Source organism: Octopus sinensis, linkage group LG9 (genome assembly GCF_006345805.1).
Source record: "Octopus sinensis linkage group LG9, ASM634580v1, whole genome shotgun sequence".
Lineage (NCBI taxonomy): Eukaryota > Metazoa > Mollusca > Cephalopoda > Octopoda > Octopodidae > Octopus > Octopus sinensis.
In genome coordinates this window covers 24,536,521-24,555,431 of record NC_043005.1, presented here as the reverse complement: position 1 = coordinate 24,555,431, position 18,911 = coordinate 24,536,521, and the positions used below count along the sequence as shown (strand labels likewise).

The 18,911-nt window shown below is 41.8% G+C and overlaps 1 protein-coding gene across 3 annotated transcripts in view; it reads right to left on the bottom strand.

The window, feature by feature from the left end:
- The window catches only part of LOC115215842 (somatostatin receptor type 2-like), a 317,928-nt gene that overhangs the window by 14,343 nt on the left and 284,674 nt on the right, over nucleotides 1-18,911 (bottom strand). For all 3 annotated transcript variants that reach the window (XR_005000605.1, XM_029785176.2, XM_029785175.2), the window contains exon 5: nucleotides 5,580-5,705. Coding sequence is in view for 2 of the 3 variants with exons in the window: in XM_029785176.2 (XP_029641036.1) it covers nucleotides 5,580-5,705 (126 nt within the window). In the remaining variant the exon portion in view is untranslated. The remainder of the gene's footprint in view (nucleotides 1-5,579; nucleotides 5,706-18,911) is intronic.

The window sequence follows — 18,911 nt, the reverse complement described above, 5'->3', positions numbered from 1 at the left end:
GTAAACACCTTTTATATTTGATGTAGTGATTTTCTTTTGCTTTTTCTGACAAATTGACCCTTCCTCATAATATAAGATTTTTATCCGATGATTTCGTGGACAACATTTCTGACTGTTTCTTCTGACACATGGAGATCTTTTGCAATTCACCTCATGGATTTTCTGGGATTGTAATCAATGATCTGTTGAACTTGTTTTCTGATAATTTCAGAGTGTTTAGAATGCTTTTTATGCTTTGATATTGGTGATACGTTTCTATCTTTAGTCACTAACTCCCTACAAACTTTGTAGACGAAAGATCTGATAACTTTTAAAAATCGAAATATTTTAAATTTACTTCGCCCAGCCTTTATAAGCACAATAACAGCATACCTCTTCACTTATTAAGCTGAGGGTCTGCTATTATTGTTTTCTGAAACAAACATTATACAGAATGAGCAAAAATGCAGCATTGACCCCAAAAAGGTATATCCTCAAATATCTGTGCATATATATATATATATATATATATATATATATATATATATATATATATATATATATATATATATATATATATACAGAGTATGGTGAATAAACTCTCGTCTAAGTTACACTCGCCATTGGCTTCAACCACGGCCTCCAGACGCCTTCGGAATCTCCTGCAACTCTTCTGGACGGTCTCCTTGTTTAGGTTGGTGAATGCTGACGTAATCCCTGCTTTCAGTTCATTTTTAGTGTTACTAGGAGTTTTGTTGGTTTTTCGCTCAACTGCGCCCCACACATAATAATCAAGTGGGGTGCAGCCAAGGGAGTTAGATGGCCAGATGTTACGGGTAATGTGGTCGAAAAATTTGTCTGACAGCCATGACTGGGTTTTCCTGCTTGTGTGGCATGGTGCAGAGTCCTGTTGCCAGACATGGATTTTCCAACTGTCACCTTGACCCAGGGCAGCACTACCGCCTCCAGGCACTTGATGTAGGCCTCCGTGTTGAGTCTGAAGCTGTGTGAGAAGATGAATGGAGGCATAACGTCGCCATCACTAGTGATTACTCCAAATACCATGATGTTGACTGGATGTTTGATTTTTATCACTCCCGGTCCAACTTTTATCACTTCCGGTGCGATTTTTATCACTCACGGCGCGATTTTCATCACTTCCGGCGCAAATACCAAGCAGTACAGTATGTTGTTTCCAAATTTCTGGCAGAGTGAATTGTGTCATGGTGCTGTTTTTCTCACCGATGGTACCCAACTGACCCTACTATACTGTGTAGTCGATCAAATTAAAAACACACGATGCACATGCGCGAAATTAAAAATATAAAATGGTAACAATTTACCCATCGCACACTGAACATATATCACATATATATGCGGGTGTGTATGTGTGTAAGGTGTATGGTTTAAATAACTTAACCCAGGACATGTCTAACTTAGCAATACTTGGAGTAGTTGTATATGTATCATGTACGGAGATGCCACAGCCTACGCGAGTAGGGAAACGTTGTTTGGTAAAATTTATCCAAGTGTTGGCGGTTTGGTTGTTATTTCTAGGAAACATTTATCCAGGTACCATCTTGATGTTATGTTTTTTTCTCTCCTTCTTTGATTTCTTTCAGGTTAATGTTGAAGAAAGCTGGACCAGATGAGGTAAAGAAGAAAAAAAACCCATTTTGTCATAAATTTTTGTTATGTAGTGCGAGCACGACTTTTGCAGGGGTTATATAGCACTTGATAAAAATGATAAAACAAAGGAACCGTCGCTTGAAAGCCTAAAAGCCTTTTCATTCACAAAGACATATAAACACACCCACTTCATAGATATATAAAATACATGTACACTAGCATATACCTAGGCATAGCTATCTATCTGTCTGTCGATAGCTACCTCTCTCCTTCCATCCATCCATCCATCTATCCATCCCTTTCTATCTATCTATCTATCTATCTATCTATCTATCTATCTATCTATCTATCTATCTATCTATCTATCTATCTATCTATCTGTCTATCTATCTATCTATCTATCTATCTATCTATCTGTCTATCTATCTATCTATCTATCTATCTCTACCTCCCTCCCTCTCTCCCTATCTATCTATCTATCTATCTGTCTGTCTGTCTGTCTGTGTGAGTATGTACAGCACACACATATAATGAAAGTTGAAATCACAAATGACATTCTACTCAACCGCGGCGGAGGAGTGTCATTTGCGATTTGAATTCCACCTGAATAAATGCTAATTTCTGACAGCATAAAACCAACATCAATTATGCAAAGCGAAGAGAAAAAAGCTGAAAGAGAAAGAGAAAAAAACTAAGGATCTCTAATGAAAATATAAACAAAATTTTAAGAAAAGCTTGTAAACGAAAACACTATGGCATTCAAAGTGCCTAAAATGAGCTTACATCCATCCATCCATCCATCCATCCATCCATCCATCCATATATACATACATACATACATACATACATACATAGAAACATGTATATATATGTATATGTGTATGTGTGTGCGTATATATCACACCCACCCACACACATACATGTGTGTGTGTATACGTATAAAGGAATATACATCATATATATACATGCGTGGTGTGTGTGTGTCTATATCTGTGTAGGTGGATCGTTAACTCAATTACGAGCGCAACCACTTTGTCAGTGAAGACATATGCGTATAACAGTTCCCATACTTTTTCCTTCTATAAGCTCTTTGACGACTAACTTGTGCTGGTTTTGTTTAAAATTTTTCTGACAAATGGTACACATTGAATTTCGTGATGAATCATGCTAGAGCCACGCTGTCTTCATTCATTTCTCCAAAATTTCTTTGCAGCAAATGAAGGCAGCAGTTCTTCGTTGGTGATGCCTGCATATAAACCAATCTTTAAAAGTATAATGCGGCCTCTGACTGTGTATGTGAGATCACCCTTGGTCCCTTTACTATACAGAACTTCATCAGCTTTTGGGTAATACACTTTAAGGATCGATTCGATTTTTCTCAAACACACGTTGCTCTGCCCATGTGTAGGTAGTCATTTGCTTCTGTTCAGTGAAAGATTATTCTCAATAGCAGTGATACTGTTGAAAGATCAACGGTAATAGATTGCGATATAAGGCGGCGAGCTGGCAGAAACGTTAGCACACTGGGCGAAATGCGTAGCCGTATTTCGTCTGCCGTTATGTTCTGAGTTCAAATTCCACCGAGGTCGACTTTGCCTTTCATCCTTTCGTGGTCGATAAATTAAGTACCAGTTACGCACTGGGGTCGATATAATCGACTTAATCCGTCTATCTGTCCTTGTTTGTCCCCTTTGTGTTTAGCCCCTTGTGGGTAGTAAAGAAATAGGTAATAGATTGCGATGCCCACAATCTTTATGTCATTTGGTGCCGAAGTCACTTACCGAGAACTATCTACTAAAATCTATTTTTTTTGTGCATTTATGAGGATAAATATTTACATATTTTCTGTCCCGCTTAAGTGGAATATAATTTGAAGGGAGACGTAAGAAAGAAAAATATCTCCAGAGAGGATAGGGAGAATAAAATGTTTAGTTATGAAAGGTGAAGTGGTATTAAGATTGACAGGAGTAGGCTCAAAAGCGGAAGGGATGAGAAGAAAAAAAAGAGAAGCAATGAAAGAAAGATAGAAAGGGTAAGAGAACAGGACAGCAGAGAAGGACATTAATATGAGAAAGGAAACGACGATAGGAGGAGATAACATTTCACTAATATACAAACGCACACTTGCACACACTTTAACACATGAATGCACACGTACAAACATAGATACACTCGTATACACACATACACACATCACAAAGTAGGTCAAGAGAGTAAAATTTTGTAAATTCTTTCTTTGATTCTGGTGTCTTCGAGAAAGAAATCTATTCTCAGATACACTCGTGCACTAACATGCGTACACACAAACGGACACACGCACGCACACTCACGCACACCCACACACACACACACACACACACACACACACACACACACACACACACACACACACACACACACACACGTACGCACACACGCGCACACACAAACACTATTCGAATTCACAAGCATATACCCACTCGCGTACACACATATGCACTTTCACATGTCAAAACTGAAATATGGAATGGAAATGGAAATATCTCATGCCAGAAAAGTTTAAAGTTAAAGCTACTCACCAATATATACGTATGTGTGCTGTTCCACTAAATTAATCCTTTACGTTTGTTGTTTATACCATCTTTTTATTAAGTAGTTTAGTGGTATAAATTATGACTTGGGCCCCTCCCTTAAGTGTCGAAAATTTAAGGGTTTTTGGCCGGAGATATCATTCACATAGGAAACGAAAAATCTAAATCGTAGGCAGTGATCTTAGTAGTTGTCATTTTTATTGGCATAAGCCATGAATAAGAATATCCTCAAATGAATCGCTGCCAGTAATATAATAAAAATAAAGAAGAAACTTCAACGATAAAAGAAATTTATTATTTTAACCTCAATAAAATATCAAAACAATTTCTATTCATCTTTCATATTTAGTTCTCTTCTGATCCAATCTTACAAAGTATTTTCAATAAACATCTAATTATATGTATTATATAAGTCTACATTAAATATATAAAATGTATGTTCGATGCATTTCTTCAATGCTATTTTTAGTATACACTTGTGAAATTTGACTGGTGACGACCACTGATATTTCTTACCACAGCGTGCTAAAAATCACAGTAAATATTAGCCATCCAAATGTTTGAAAACTTATTGATGTGATTAAATGCGAGGAAAGATTTACCAGTACCAAATTGCAGAAATTTATAGAAGAAGAATCAAGCCAAAGGAAAAAAAATACAGATATGAACCTGCGCATAAAAATGTCATGGAAAAATATGACCCAAGCCGAAAAAATATCTTTTTTAAAAGCAATTGCACACCATCTTAAATTTTAAGAAAAAATATATATGTGATACAGCAAACCTTAAAATAAACGTTTTTTAATTCAGATATTCGTTCTTCCATTTTTCCTATGATCTCGACGAGTTGATTGACAACGAATTGACCTGGGGACGAATTGACCAACGACGAAGTAACTGGGGACAAATTAAACGACAAGAAATTGCCGGCGACGAATTGATTGGGACACCATATATATTTATATTTATATATGTAGTAGCGGACGCTTGTCAGTGTGCTAAGTAAGTGGGTCTGAACCGGAAATCACGTGATTGCAAAAAGATATCCCTAGTCATACAGGCAGGCATTAATATCGCGTTGTACTCATCGCATAGTGAGTTTTAGTTAGCTTTTTAACAGTTTCCACATTAAATATATTAACATATTTAATGCGGAGAATTGTCTGTCTGTCTGTCTGTCTGTTTGTCTCACTGCATTATTAATTTTAGATAGGCATTTTCTAACGTTTCGCTCCTTAAATACGGTAACACCGACTTAATTATAATACGTACACATAACACACCCCCTCGACAAATGTATACTGTCCGCGGTAGATGTTAATACATATCATATCGAGAACAAATATAGAATTAAATCTGTTGACGTTTACGTCTATGAAACATGTGATATATATATCTTACCTTGATGAATAAACTTTGACTTGTGAAATATGGAGCAGTATCAACGCGTCTCATTAGTCGGAATAGCAACTTTGGGCCCCAACATAGCAAAAAGATCAAAATAATTGCAAGGAGCATTTTGATAACCTGAAACGAGACAAGAAAAAAGGCTAAGAATGAAAAAGCAATTTTCGTTTACAATTCTGCATTTATAATAGATTAAACGAAACGCAAATAGCTTCTATCTATCTATCTATCTATCTATCTATCTATCTATCTATCTATCTATCTATCTATCTATCTATCTATCTATCTATCTATCTATCTATCTATCTATCTATCTAAAAAAGCGATTAAAGCAGAATCAGTCAGATACAGTAGAGCCTTAGCATTAGACCGAAATAGAATAGAGGGAGAATTAGTTAAGGTTTTAGAAGAGGCACTTAGAACTGGCATCGCGTCCAACGTACTGGCGGCGAGATTGGCCCTCGACCAACACCTCAACGCCAAACACGAGGGATGCGTTGTCAGAGCTAGGATGCGTGCTCTGAGGAACGAAGGAGTTGGAGCCGCCCAAGAGGCCCGAGTGGTGGAGACGCAACGAGGCAACAGAGCCACCATCAAGTCTCTTATAGATGAACAGGGGCGCGAATTGCTCGAGCCTAAAAGGATGTGTGGGGTTTTTCAACAACACTTCACCCAACTGTTTGGGACAAGTGGTGAGTCAGAAAGCAGAGTGGACTTTAGTGCCTACCTGCATGCCTTGCCACGACTCTCAGCAAGGGAGGTGGAGTCTTGTGAAAAGCCTATCACAGCTGCGGATGTACAGGATGCGATGGTAGGCTGCGCGAGAGACAAGTCACCAGGCTTGGATGGTCTGCCCTACGAATTTTATTTTCATATGCCAGACTTGTTTGGAGGCGTCTTGGCAGCTGTCTACTGCAACTGGCAGCAGAACGGGAGTATTCCTGATTTTGTAAAGCGAGGAGCAGTGGCACTGATCAAGAAAGACCCAAACAAGGGGGACGTCATAGATAATTTCAGGCCCATCACTCTGCTCAACGCAGATTTGAAAATTTTGGCCAAGGTGTTAGCCGAGAGGTTGGCGCTTGTCATCAAGAAACTAATCGACAAGGCGCAAACATGCGCCGTGCCGGGTAGAAGTATTCATGACAACCTCCACCTGATGCGCTACATCATAGACAGGGGGTAGTTAAAAATCCTGGCATGGGTGGGGCGCTGATCAATTTGGATCAATCAAAAGCCTTCGATAGGGTAGACCATCACTACTTGGAGGCTGTCCTCAAAGCGGCTGGTTTCGGTCCAGTTTTCCGCGGTTGGATCGCTGCCTTATACAGCGGCATCCGCTCAGTAGTTCGCGTAAATGGTCATCTATCCAGACCTTTTAACATCATGCGTTCGGTTCGTCAAGGATGCCCCCTCTCATCGCTGCTGTATGTACTGACTCTTGAGCCACTACTGCGGAAACTGGCGACGCTGAGGGGCATCCCACGAGAGCTGGGATGCGGGAGGAGCGTGTCTGCATACGCGGATGACGTCACCGTCATAGTGTCGAGCTACGAGCACATCGAGCTGGTCGGCGAGACACTGAAAGAATACGAAGCGGTAACGGGAGCAAAAATTAACCGGAAAAGTCAGTGGGCTTGCGGCTCGGCACCTGGAGAAGCAAGCCCATGCCGTCCAACAGCGTCTCCATCGTGGGACGCTGGACGGACGGACCGGTTAAATTGCTCGGGGTCTGGTTCGGTCCGGACCTCTAAATGGAGAAGAACTGGGGCGAGATAACGACTAGGGTCTCACCCAGAAATGGACTGAGAGAAAGCTATCCCTAAAAGGTCGGGCGGAGGTGGCGAACGCGTACATCGCATCCGTCATCGAGTATCGTCTGACCGTCGTGCCTTGTCCCGACCCTACCATCACCAAACTGGAACGCATACTCTTCCGCTTCTTGTGGAAGGGAAACGTTCCGATGGTTAGGCGATCCATTTGCTGCCAACACCCGCTAAATGGAGGGCTGGGCATGCCGTGGTTGATGATGCGCAGACATGCGCTGAGACTGCGACATCTCCGGCGCTTCATAGACAACGGTGAACAGGGGTGGTCGCCTTTTGTGCGGCGCGCTTTCCCGCAGCTCGTCTCCTTGGACGAACTACAGTCATGGATCAAGCAGAGACCGAGGCTGGGCGAATGGCACCGCGAGTGTCGCGTTGCTCTCAAGCAACTCTGCCGTCCGGGATCGAACTTGTGCGACTCCATCACAACAAAGGCATTCTATAGAGGATTAGTGGAGGGGAGGTGCGACGACGAACTCGGGCAGAGTCTGGGCGTCGACGAGGAACACCTGACCCGCCTGTTCAGGACAACTTTCGGGCCGGGACCTATGAACAATCACCAAAGATCCCTGGCCTGGCAGTGCTATCGAGAAGCATTACCTGTTCGGGATAAGCTCTACAGACACGGTTCCAGACACACTGGACCGACTTGCCCGAGATGCGGTCAGAGCGACGAAACCGTTCTGCACGCACTCGTGCAATGTCCAACCATTTCCGACCTGTGGGCTTATGCCGAACGGCTGCTGTCACGTGTGGGACGAATCCGCCTATCGGCCGAGTCTATCGTTAGAATTGCTCCGCCCCCTTCCCTCAACCGGAAGGCAAGGCAGTTTTCATCGTACTGGTGGCCATGGTGAAAGAATGTGTGTGGTGGACTCGAGCGAAAGGATTAGAGACAAACACTTACCTCTCTGGCCAATCGCTCATCAACTTTTTCAAGTACCACTTGAAAAGGAAGGTGAGAATGGAGAGGGAAGTTTTGTCTCGCGAAAGATTCAAAAAAAGATGGTGAATGTTGCAAAGATGGTGCGTGCTAGTAACGAAACCATTTTGAGCATGATCCTGTAGATCGTAAAAAAGAAAGAAAGAGAGCATTTTTGACCTCATGTGTTTATTTCCTCCCTGACTGGGGTTCCCGTGGTCTTTTCTGTAGGCTTTTCTTCCCACGGATGAACCCAATCTTGTTATATCAATGTTTACACCATTATTTCTGTGATACACGATTTTCTTTTTCTTCCTTTTTTTTCCTCCTCTCGATCCCTTTTGATCGCAATCTTACATTTTTATTTTTTTCCACCCTCGAAAAGAAAAGCTCTGCATTTGTATTTGTCCCCTCTGTATTCAGCCCTGTGTGGCTAATAAAAGAAAGTTATCTATCTATCTATCTATCTATCTATCTATCTATCTATCTATCTATTATCTATCTATCTATCTATCTATTATCTATCTATCTATCTATCTATCTATCTATCTATCTATCTATCTATCTATCTATCTATCTATCTATCTATCTATCTATCTATCTATCTATCTATCTATTGACGGATGTGATGTCGTTTCAGCTCCGAAGGTAATCATTTATTTTGGATCTTTTCTATTTTGAGGCCAGTTTTTTCAAATTTTTCCTACTGAACCAAACAATTTGAAACTTCGTATACTGGTAGAATGTGTCAAAAGTAAACTTAATTTTAAACCAGAATGAAAACGGAATTGTAACTTCTAAGTTTAACGTTGTTTAATAATTAGAATTTTAACCAATGATATTCCGTCATTCGGCTTTATTTTATTTACTCCGTCTCGACCACCAATTTCGTGACGTATTTAACATCTTAAATGTAAACAAGTGAGCCACCTTCTAATAACAATATTTAAAACTAGTTAATAAGCCACATGTATTAAATTGAAAATGTTTCCATTCTGTATGTCTGCATGTATGTGTGTGTGTATGTATGTGTAAGTATGTGTGTGTGTGTATGTATGTGTGTGTGTGTATGTATGTATAGCCGATTCATCGTAATCGTAATTACGATGAATTGGCCATACATACATAGATACATACACACACACACATACATGCAGACATACATATACACATACACCGAGTAAAAAAATTCAGTTATCTCTCTCTTTCACACATTACTCTCTCTGTCTCTTCACACACACTAACAGAAGCACTTCACTTACACAACATACTGTCTCCCACACCCCATCAAACACACACACACACACACATGTACATCAATGCTTCCCCTAGACCAGGGGTGGGCAAACTACGGCCCGCGGGCCGCATGCGGCCCGCCATAGGTTTTCATGCGGCCCGCCGAGAGCTTTTATGAATCCCAACTTCTATGCAGATACTTCGTAACTGTACGGTAATTCACAATATTTTCACTTGATTTTTATAAATGAGGCCCGCCAAGGTTCCAAAGACGCACTGTGCGGCCCGCGATCAAAAAAGTTTGCCCACCCCTGCCCTAGACGGTAACTTCAAAGACAAACTTCCCTCGTCATAAAATCGCTTCCTCTTAGTCTCTTTCGCTCTCATTACTTATGTAAAAAAATAAAAGTTTTTTACGGAAATCGACGGAAAACTTGTGCTACGACAAGCGAAACTTCGCCGAAATTTAATATTAAAAAAGCAAAGAGCTGGCAGAAACGTTAGCACGCCGGGCGAAATGCGTAACCGTATTTCGTCTGCCGTTACGTTCTGTGTTTGTTTACAGTTTTCCGAACGTTAGTACGTCACAAAAGCGCTTTCTACGTCACACTAATAGAATGCAGTCAAGTTTTACACTTGAAAACAAACAATCTGATTGGTTAAAATTCGCAGTTTTAATCTACGATTAAAGTCATAAAATAGATTTTTCTCAAATAAACTAGTTCCAACCTGTGTCTTGTTTTGCTAGACTCTATCAGCATACGAAGTTTCAGATTATTTAGTTAAGTAGAAAGATCTGTGGTCCTGGCTTCAGAATAGAAAAGATCCTTTATTTTGACTATTTAAAAGTGTATATTGACAAACATTTTGTGCTTAAAAGTTGTGCAACAACATCCACTGTAAACCTTTGATAAATATCGACACAAAATTTTGCCCCTTGTGGGCAAAATTTAAAAGAAAAAATTCTCATAGCCTTCGTGGTTTCATTTAGCCATTTTATTTCCAAAATGGCCACTGGCCACCACGAGGCTGAGGTGCAAGTCAAGCGTGACGCAGAAACAGAAAAACAGGATGCTCTGTTAGCATACGCCGAACCTGACAACTCCACCACCATCAACAGCAACAAATACAAAACAAAGGTCGCAAGGCCAAGCACCGTCAACACCATCAGTGAGTCCACCACCACCACCAACACCATGGCAGAATCTGCTACTAAAACTGCTATCCCTACTAAAGATATCGCCACCAATAACAACACCAACATCACCATCACCGCCACCAAAGACCGTGCCGTCAATGCTACTAATACTACCAACACCACCGCCGTCACCAAGAACGACAATAACAACAACAACAACAACAACAACGACGACAACAACAATTCCCTTCAACCACTGCTCACTCCATCACCAACAAGTGAAAAAATAACGACAAGCAAACGAAATGTCGAAATTTGCCCTAGTGCAGGACTAAAGTACGCAGGCAATTTTCCACCCCTTCCTACTTGCACAATCGAACCAAACACACCAATTTTACAAACTGCAGCCAACAACAACATCACCACAAGCAACAACAATAACAAAACAACAACAAATTTCGCTGAGGCGATTAAAGAAAAAAAAACAACAATATACTTTACGGCTCAACAAATACAGGACACGAACATCAAAATAACAGAATCAGAAGGTATAGTAAAAATAAACATACCAGAAGACATTTTGGAAAATGAAAAAAGACGAACAATCATTTATAAAATAGTTAACAAAAAAACAAAAATCCCAGAGAAGGCCAACACAAGCAAAATAGAGAAGTGCTTGAAACGCATCTGGGATCACAAAGAATATGTAACCTGGTGGAACAAATTTGCCCACATACAAGTTGTTTTCTACACCGAAGAGTTAGCTAGACATTTCTCAACGCTAACTCTTCACTCAGATGAACTCCAACTTACACCAAGCTATCGGGGACAGAAAGTGACTAAGATCACTCTAAACAATGTCCCCAAAATAGCCAATAGTCTATGGCTTGTAAAGGCCTTATGCGTAAAAATGGCGAATTATACTATTTTGGAAACCACAGTCACAGAGCATAAAAACTGGGTGGGAAAAAAAGTAGAATTTCTTCTACATATACATCATGAAGATATAAAAAAAATACCCACCCAGATATGTGTATCAGACGACCACAAGTTATATGTGGTCGTCGATGGCAGAAGACCACGTTTCTACATATGCGGCAGTGAGCAACACCTAAAAAAGACTGCAAATCTGCCGCAAGAAAACAACAGCAACAACAACAGCAGCCGGAAACAAAAACAAATAAACAAGGTTTACTACCCACACCACCTTTTGCAGGCAGGAACAAACCTCACCAAACAAACAACCACACCAACTGCAGCATCAAGAACAGAAGCAGCATCACCAACAACAACAACCAAGAATATACCAACTCCCAAACCAAGGACATCTGCCAAAAAGACACCCAGCAAAAATGAAGAAACAATTACAACTCCAAATCCCCACAAAATTGAGACCCTAAACAACACAACAATACCCACAATCACTCAAACACAAAATACCCAAACCCCACATCCAAAACCGCATACACCACAACCAAACGCTCACCAACCAACACCAACAACAAAACCAACACAGTCGACAATAGACCCCAATACTTTCCCTCTTCCAGACTCCGATTCGTCTGATCTGTCATTAGACGAAGAAAGAAGAGACGGAAGATTGGCAAATAGCCACAGGGGGGAGAAGAAAAAGGGGAAAAAAAAAAAGAAAAGAAAAAATAACAAACAAAGCGGGAAGATACACCACTCCCGAAACAAAAACATCCACAGAAAACACACACATCAACACAAACACACCATCATCAAACCCCCCAAAATGTTGACAGCCATAAACACAAACAACCACGACCTAATGGAACACATTAGGTCAAACACTAACATTACTGAAAACGACATAAAAACAAGTAACCACCCACACACAACACCACCACAACACATTAAAATAATACACGTGACACAGAACACATACAGCACCCTGAAATCTCTTACCCTGATGCAGTAGGGAGATTTCAAAAGTACTCATCGAAAAAACTGTATAAAAGCCTCATAGAAGAAGACCGTGAGGTGAAAGACAAAGAACTTTCGAAAAACAAGTAACCTTTTCTCTTCCTTTTCCTTTTTTGCACTTTTATCGGAACATGCTCAGAATAGGTAGTATAAATGTACGTGGCTTGGGGTCGCCTTGGAAACAAGGCTACCTGTTAAATGACATCAAGTCACTAAATCTGAATATCATAGCCATCAGTGAGACCAGACTCCACAGCTTGCGGGCACTCCAGCACATTTTCGGTACACATTTCAACATTTATTTTTCTCCGTGTCTACCGAGAATGGGCGGAGGTGGCACCGCGGTGCTTATCCGGAAGAGTCTGGATCTCAAAGTAAGAGCAAATTTCCTAGACCCGGAGGGTAGGCTGGTCGTTTTAGATGTCGATGGCAGCAATGAGTGTGCTTTTCGACTGATAGCAGTTTATGCTCCGTCCTTAACAGGCCGACCAGATTTCTTTCGACGTCTAGAGTCTTTCATGGGAACGTCTCGTCCTTTACTTTTAGTGGGGGATTGGAATGCCACCCTGGACACGCATCTAGACTACGTGGGCAGAGATAGCAATAGAAGGGGATGCAAATGCCTCAAAGACCTGCTCAGACGTTTCCAACTGTCTGACAGGTACCGACTGGACCACCCGAATGTGCCAATGTGGACATGGAGTAACCGCATCGGGTCGTCCAGATCATACTTAGATAGAGTTTTCTGTAGGACAATAGATAAAAATAGTGTAGGTTGTCCACAATTTCATATAGTCAGTTACACAGATCACAAGTTTGTGACTTGTACACTTGACTTAGATAAGACACATAGGCAGGGTCCTGGTTACTGGAAATTGAACGCGTCTTTTACAGCACGACAGGTTTACAGGGACCGGATCAGCACATTAGTTAAGAGAGCTTTGACGGGTACCATCATCAACAACAGATGGTGGTATGCCCTAAAAAAAGCGATTAAAGCAGAATCAGTCAGATACAGTAGAGCCCTAGCATTAGACCGAAATAGAATAGAGGGAGATTTAGTTAAGGTTTTAGAAGAGGCACTTAGAACTGGCATCGCGTCCAACGTACTGGCGGCGAGATTGGCCCTCGACCAACACCTCAACGCCAAACACGAAGGATGCGTTGTCAGAGCTAGGATGCGTGCTCTGAGGAACGAAGGAGTTGGAGCCGCCCAAGAGGCCCGAGTGGTGGAGACGCAACGAGGCAACAGAGCCACCATCAAGTCTCTTATAGATGAACAGGGGCGCGAATTGCTCGAGCCTAAAAGGATGTGTGGGGTTTTTCAAAAACACTTCACCCAACTGTTTGGGACAAGTGGTGAGTCAGAAAGCAGAGTGGACTTTAGTGCCTACCTGCATGCCTTGCCACGACTCTCAGCAAGGGAGGTGGAGTCTTGTGAAAAGCCTATCACAGCTGCGGACGTACAGGATGCGATGGTAGGCTGCGCGAGAGACAAGTCACCAGGCTTGGATGGTCTGCCCTACGAATCTTATTTTCATATGCCAGACTTGTTTGGAGGCGTCTTGGCAGCTGTCTACTGCAACTGGCAGCAGAACGGGAGTATTCCTGCTTTTGTAAAGCGAGGAGCAGTGGCACTGATCAAGAAAGACCCAAACAAGGGGGACGTCATAGATAATTTCAGGCCCATCACTCTGCTCAACGCAGATTTGAAAATTTTGGCCAAGGTGTTAGCCGAGAGATTGGCGCTTGTCATCAAGAAACTAATCGACAAGGTGCAAACATGCGCCGTGCCGGGTAGAAGTATTCATGACAACCTCCACCTGATGCGCTACATCATAGACAGGGTAGTTAAAAATCCTGGCATGGGTGGGGCGCTGATCAATTTGGATCAATCAAAAGCCTTCGATAGGGTAGACCATCACTACTTGGAGGCTGTCCTCAAAGCGGCTGGTTTCGGTCCAGTTTTCCGCGGTTGGATCGCTGCCTTATACAGCGGCATCCGCTCAGTAGTTCGCGTAAATGGTCATCTATCCAGACCTTTTAACATCATGCGTTCGGTTCGTCAAGGATGCCCCCTCTCATCGCTGCTGTATGTACTGACTCTTGAGCCACTACTGCGGAAACTGGCGACGCTGAGGGGCATCCCACGAGAGCTGGGATGCGGGAGGAGCGTGTCTGCATACGCGGATGACGTCACCGTCATAGTGTCGAGCTACGAGCACATCGAGCTGGTCGGCGAGACACTGAAAGAATACGAAGCGGTAACGGGAGCAAAAATTAACCGGGAAAAGTCAGTGGGCTTGCGGCTCGGCACCTGGAGAAGCAAGCCCATGCCGTCCAACAGCGTCTCCATCGTGGGACGCTGGACGGACGGACCGGTTAAATTGCTCGGGGTCTGGTTCGGTCCGGACCTCCAAATGGAGAAGAACTGGGGCGAGATAACGACTAGGGTGGCTACTCTCACCCAGAAATGGACTGAGAGAAAGCTATCCCTAAAAGGTCGGGCGGAGGTGGCGAACGCGTACATCGCATCCGTCATCGAGTATCGTCTGACCGTCGTGCCTTGTCCCGACCCTACCATCACCAAACTGGAACGCATACTCTTCCGCTTCTTGTGGAAGGGAAACGTTCCGATGGTTAGGCGATCCATTTGCTGCCAACACCCGCTAAATGGAGGGCTGGGCATGCCGTGGTTGATGATGCGCAGACATGCGCTGAGACTGCGACATCTCCGGCGCTTCATAGACAACGGTGAACAGGGGTGGTCGCCTTTTGTGCGGCGCGCTTTCCCGCAGCTCGTCTCCTTGGACGAACTACAGTCATGGATCAAGCAGAGACCGAGGCTGGGCGAATGGCACCGCGAGTGTCGCGTTGCTCTCAAGCAACTCTGCCGTCCGGGATCGAACTTGTGCGACTCCATCACAACAAAGGCATTCTATAGAGGATTAGTGGAGGGGAGGTGCGACGACGAACTCGGGCAGAGTCTGGGCGTCGACGAGGAACACCTGACCCGCCTGTTCAGGACAACTTTCGGGCCGGGACCTATGAACAATCACCAAAGATCCCTGGCCTGGCAGTGCTATCGAGAAGCATTACCTGTTCGGGATAAGCTCTACAGACACGGTTCCAGACACACTGGACCGACTTGCCCGAGATGCGGTCAGAGCGACGAAACCGTTCTGCACGCACTCGTGCAATGTCCAACCATTTCCGACCTGTGGGCTTATGCCGAACGGCTGCTGTCACGTGTGGGACGAATCCGCCTATCGGCCGAGTCTATCGTTAGAATTGCTCCGCCCCCTTCCCTCAACCGGAAGGCAAGGCAGTTTTCATCGTACTGGTGGCCATGGTGAAAGAATGTGTGTGGTGGACTCGAGCGAAAGGATTAGAGACAAACACTTACCTCTCTGGCCAATCGCTCATCAACTTTTTCAAGTACCACTTGAAAAGGAAGGTGAGAATGGAGAGGGAAGTTTTGTCTCGCGAAAGATTCAAAAAAAGATGGGTGAATGTTGCAAAGATGGTGCGTGCTAGTAACGAAACCATTTTGAGCATGATCCTGTAGATCGTAAAAAAGAAAGAAAGAGAACATTTTCGATCCCATGTGGTTATTTCCTCCCTGACTGGGGTTCCCGTGGTCTTTTCTGTAGGCTTTTCTTCCCACGGACGAACCCAATCTTGTTATATCAATGTTTACATCATTATTTCTGTGATACACGATTTCCTTTTTTTTCCTTTTTTTCCTCCTCTCGATCCCTTTTGATCGCAATCTTACATTTTTTATTTTTTTCCACCCTCGAAAATGAAAAGCTCTGCATTTGTATTTGTCCCCTCTGTATTCAGCCCTGTGTGGCTAATAAAAGAAAGTTATCTATCTATCTATCTATCTATCTATCTATCTATCTATCTATCTATCTATCTATCTATCTATCTATCTATCTATCTATCTATCTATTTGACTGTCTATCTATCTATCTATCTATCTATCTATCTATCTATCTATCTATCTATCTATCTATCTATCTATCTATCTATCTATCTATCTATTTTTCTATCTATCTATCTATCTATCTATCTATCTATCTATCTATTTGACTGTCTGTGTGTCTATCTATCTATCTATCTATCTATCTATCTATCTATCTATCTATCTATCTATCTATCTATCTATCTGTATGTCTGTTTGCTTACCTGTCTTCCCCCACCCCGAGTGAGTGTCTGCGCGCGCGTGTGTGTATGTGTGTGCGCGCGTGTGTGTATGTGTGTGCGCGCGTGCGTGCGTGCGGAGAAAAGAAGTTTATTTTCACGCATGAAAGAAAATCGGACAGTTAGGGTTGAAACTACAGCTGAGTTTTAAAACGAATTGTATATTTTAAATATTTGGACAAATTTATTAAAATATATTACCCACCCAAAATACAACCCCAACAGCGATAAAATGTAACTGCCCTAGTCGCAGAATCTGCATCTACCTCATGGAAAGTTCGACATATGAAGTCAAGTCAGGGCAAACGTCCATCATAAAATGTGTACAAGGATGCACCTGGGTATCGAGAAATGTAAGTTATGCTATCGAATGCAGGTTGTGTGGTGGGGACTACCCAGAACAAAAGTGTTTAACTCTGAAGATCAGAATGACGGTAGACAGATAAGGAATTCGAGAGCTGATGACTTGTAATATACCCGTGGGTAAACATGTGAATTTATGCCCAACGAACAAACATTTCAAATACCAACTTTTCATTCTGCATCTAAGTATCGGAAACAATTCTGATTGAATAAGGAAAATATGTTTATTAAGAAATATAAACCACAACTGAATAATCTATAACAGCACAATAAAATGAAAAAAAACTCGGTTTATGCAACCCACGTAAAAATGACAGGAAACAATGACTAGAATAGATCAAAAGTTTAAGGAATGGGCTTGTTCCGGGATTCGAAACCCTAATCCCAAACAACTGTACAATTGCACCTTGCACATTTTTTCAGCACTATTTGCTGATGACAACTTAGGATTAACTGATTAAATTTCTAGTCAAAATCAGACCTGCAGTTGAAAAGAAATAAGCATTCAGGTGACCGAGACATCAGCCACGAGAACACTGGCGTCTGTCAAGCAAAACAAGTGACCAACACACTTGATAAATAAATAAGGCTTGCAGAAAATCAACCAACCAGAACACTGGGCAAGTATTGGTCAAAAACGCGATCAAAACTGTTGATAAACAAGTGACATCATCAGTAAGCCATATTTTGATTTTCCAGTAATCCAGAAAGCTGGATTACTGCCAAATCAAAATATGTGACCAGAACATCCGAAAACAAACGACATATTCAGACACTCAGCCTTCCCAAACTCTAGGCCATTGGTAGACGAAAATAAGTGACGTCACTGAGTTTATAATCAATCAAGACTTGGTTTCATCTTAAAAAATGGTCTAAGTTCTCACCAGCAAAATCAAAGACGAAAATTTCTTCTTCATGTTCTGCGATAGAAATTGCAAAAAATCCGCTTTTCTATGCTTTTTCTTACTTCTTAAAAAACTCCATTCTATCTAATTGTTAATATAACTTCGCCTTTAAAACTCTCAATCATGCACTATTGTTATGAAATTCTTTGAATATTTGAACTTTTATGATTTTATTTTACTATGAGATTTGATGAATATTTACATTTGTACGAACGTTGGATATTTTAAGCATGGTTTATCGAATTTTCTACTCTACTTTCAATTTCTATGAAATTTTCTTTTATATTTACCGTTGGAAAGCAAAAAATTTGTTCAATTCAGTATGATATTGTGATAAATTCTCAGAAAATTTAAAACCTACAACTCGTTTTAAGACTCACGTGCATTTCAACCCCCCAAACCAATACACACATACACGCACAAAGACAACACACACACACACACACACACGCACGCACGCAGGCGTGTGTAGTTAAATAAAATTTGGGTAATAACCCTGTAGCATGCCATGCAAAGCTCGTCCGCACTTATTGGCTACCTGATGCCATCATACAGTAAGAATGCTCTTGTTAATGGATGTACACCAGGAATTATATAGTATCAGTAGAGCTTATATAAATAGATGAATAAGCGAAAATAGATTGAACTCAAACTACTACTATTGTTTCGACACATTTTTTACACTCGTAGTACCATGGGGAGATAATACTGTGTAATCACAATCATCTATCAAAGCTTCAAAAAGTGTTTCCTCTGGTGATTATTTTAAATAAATCCTTC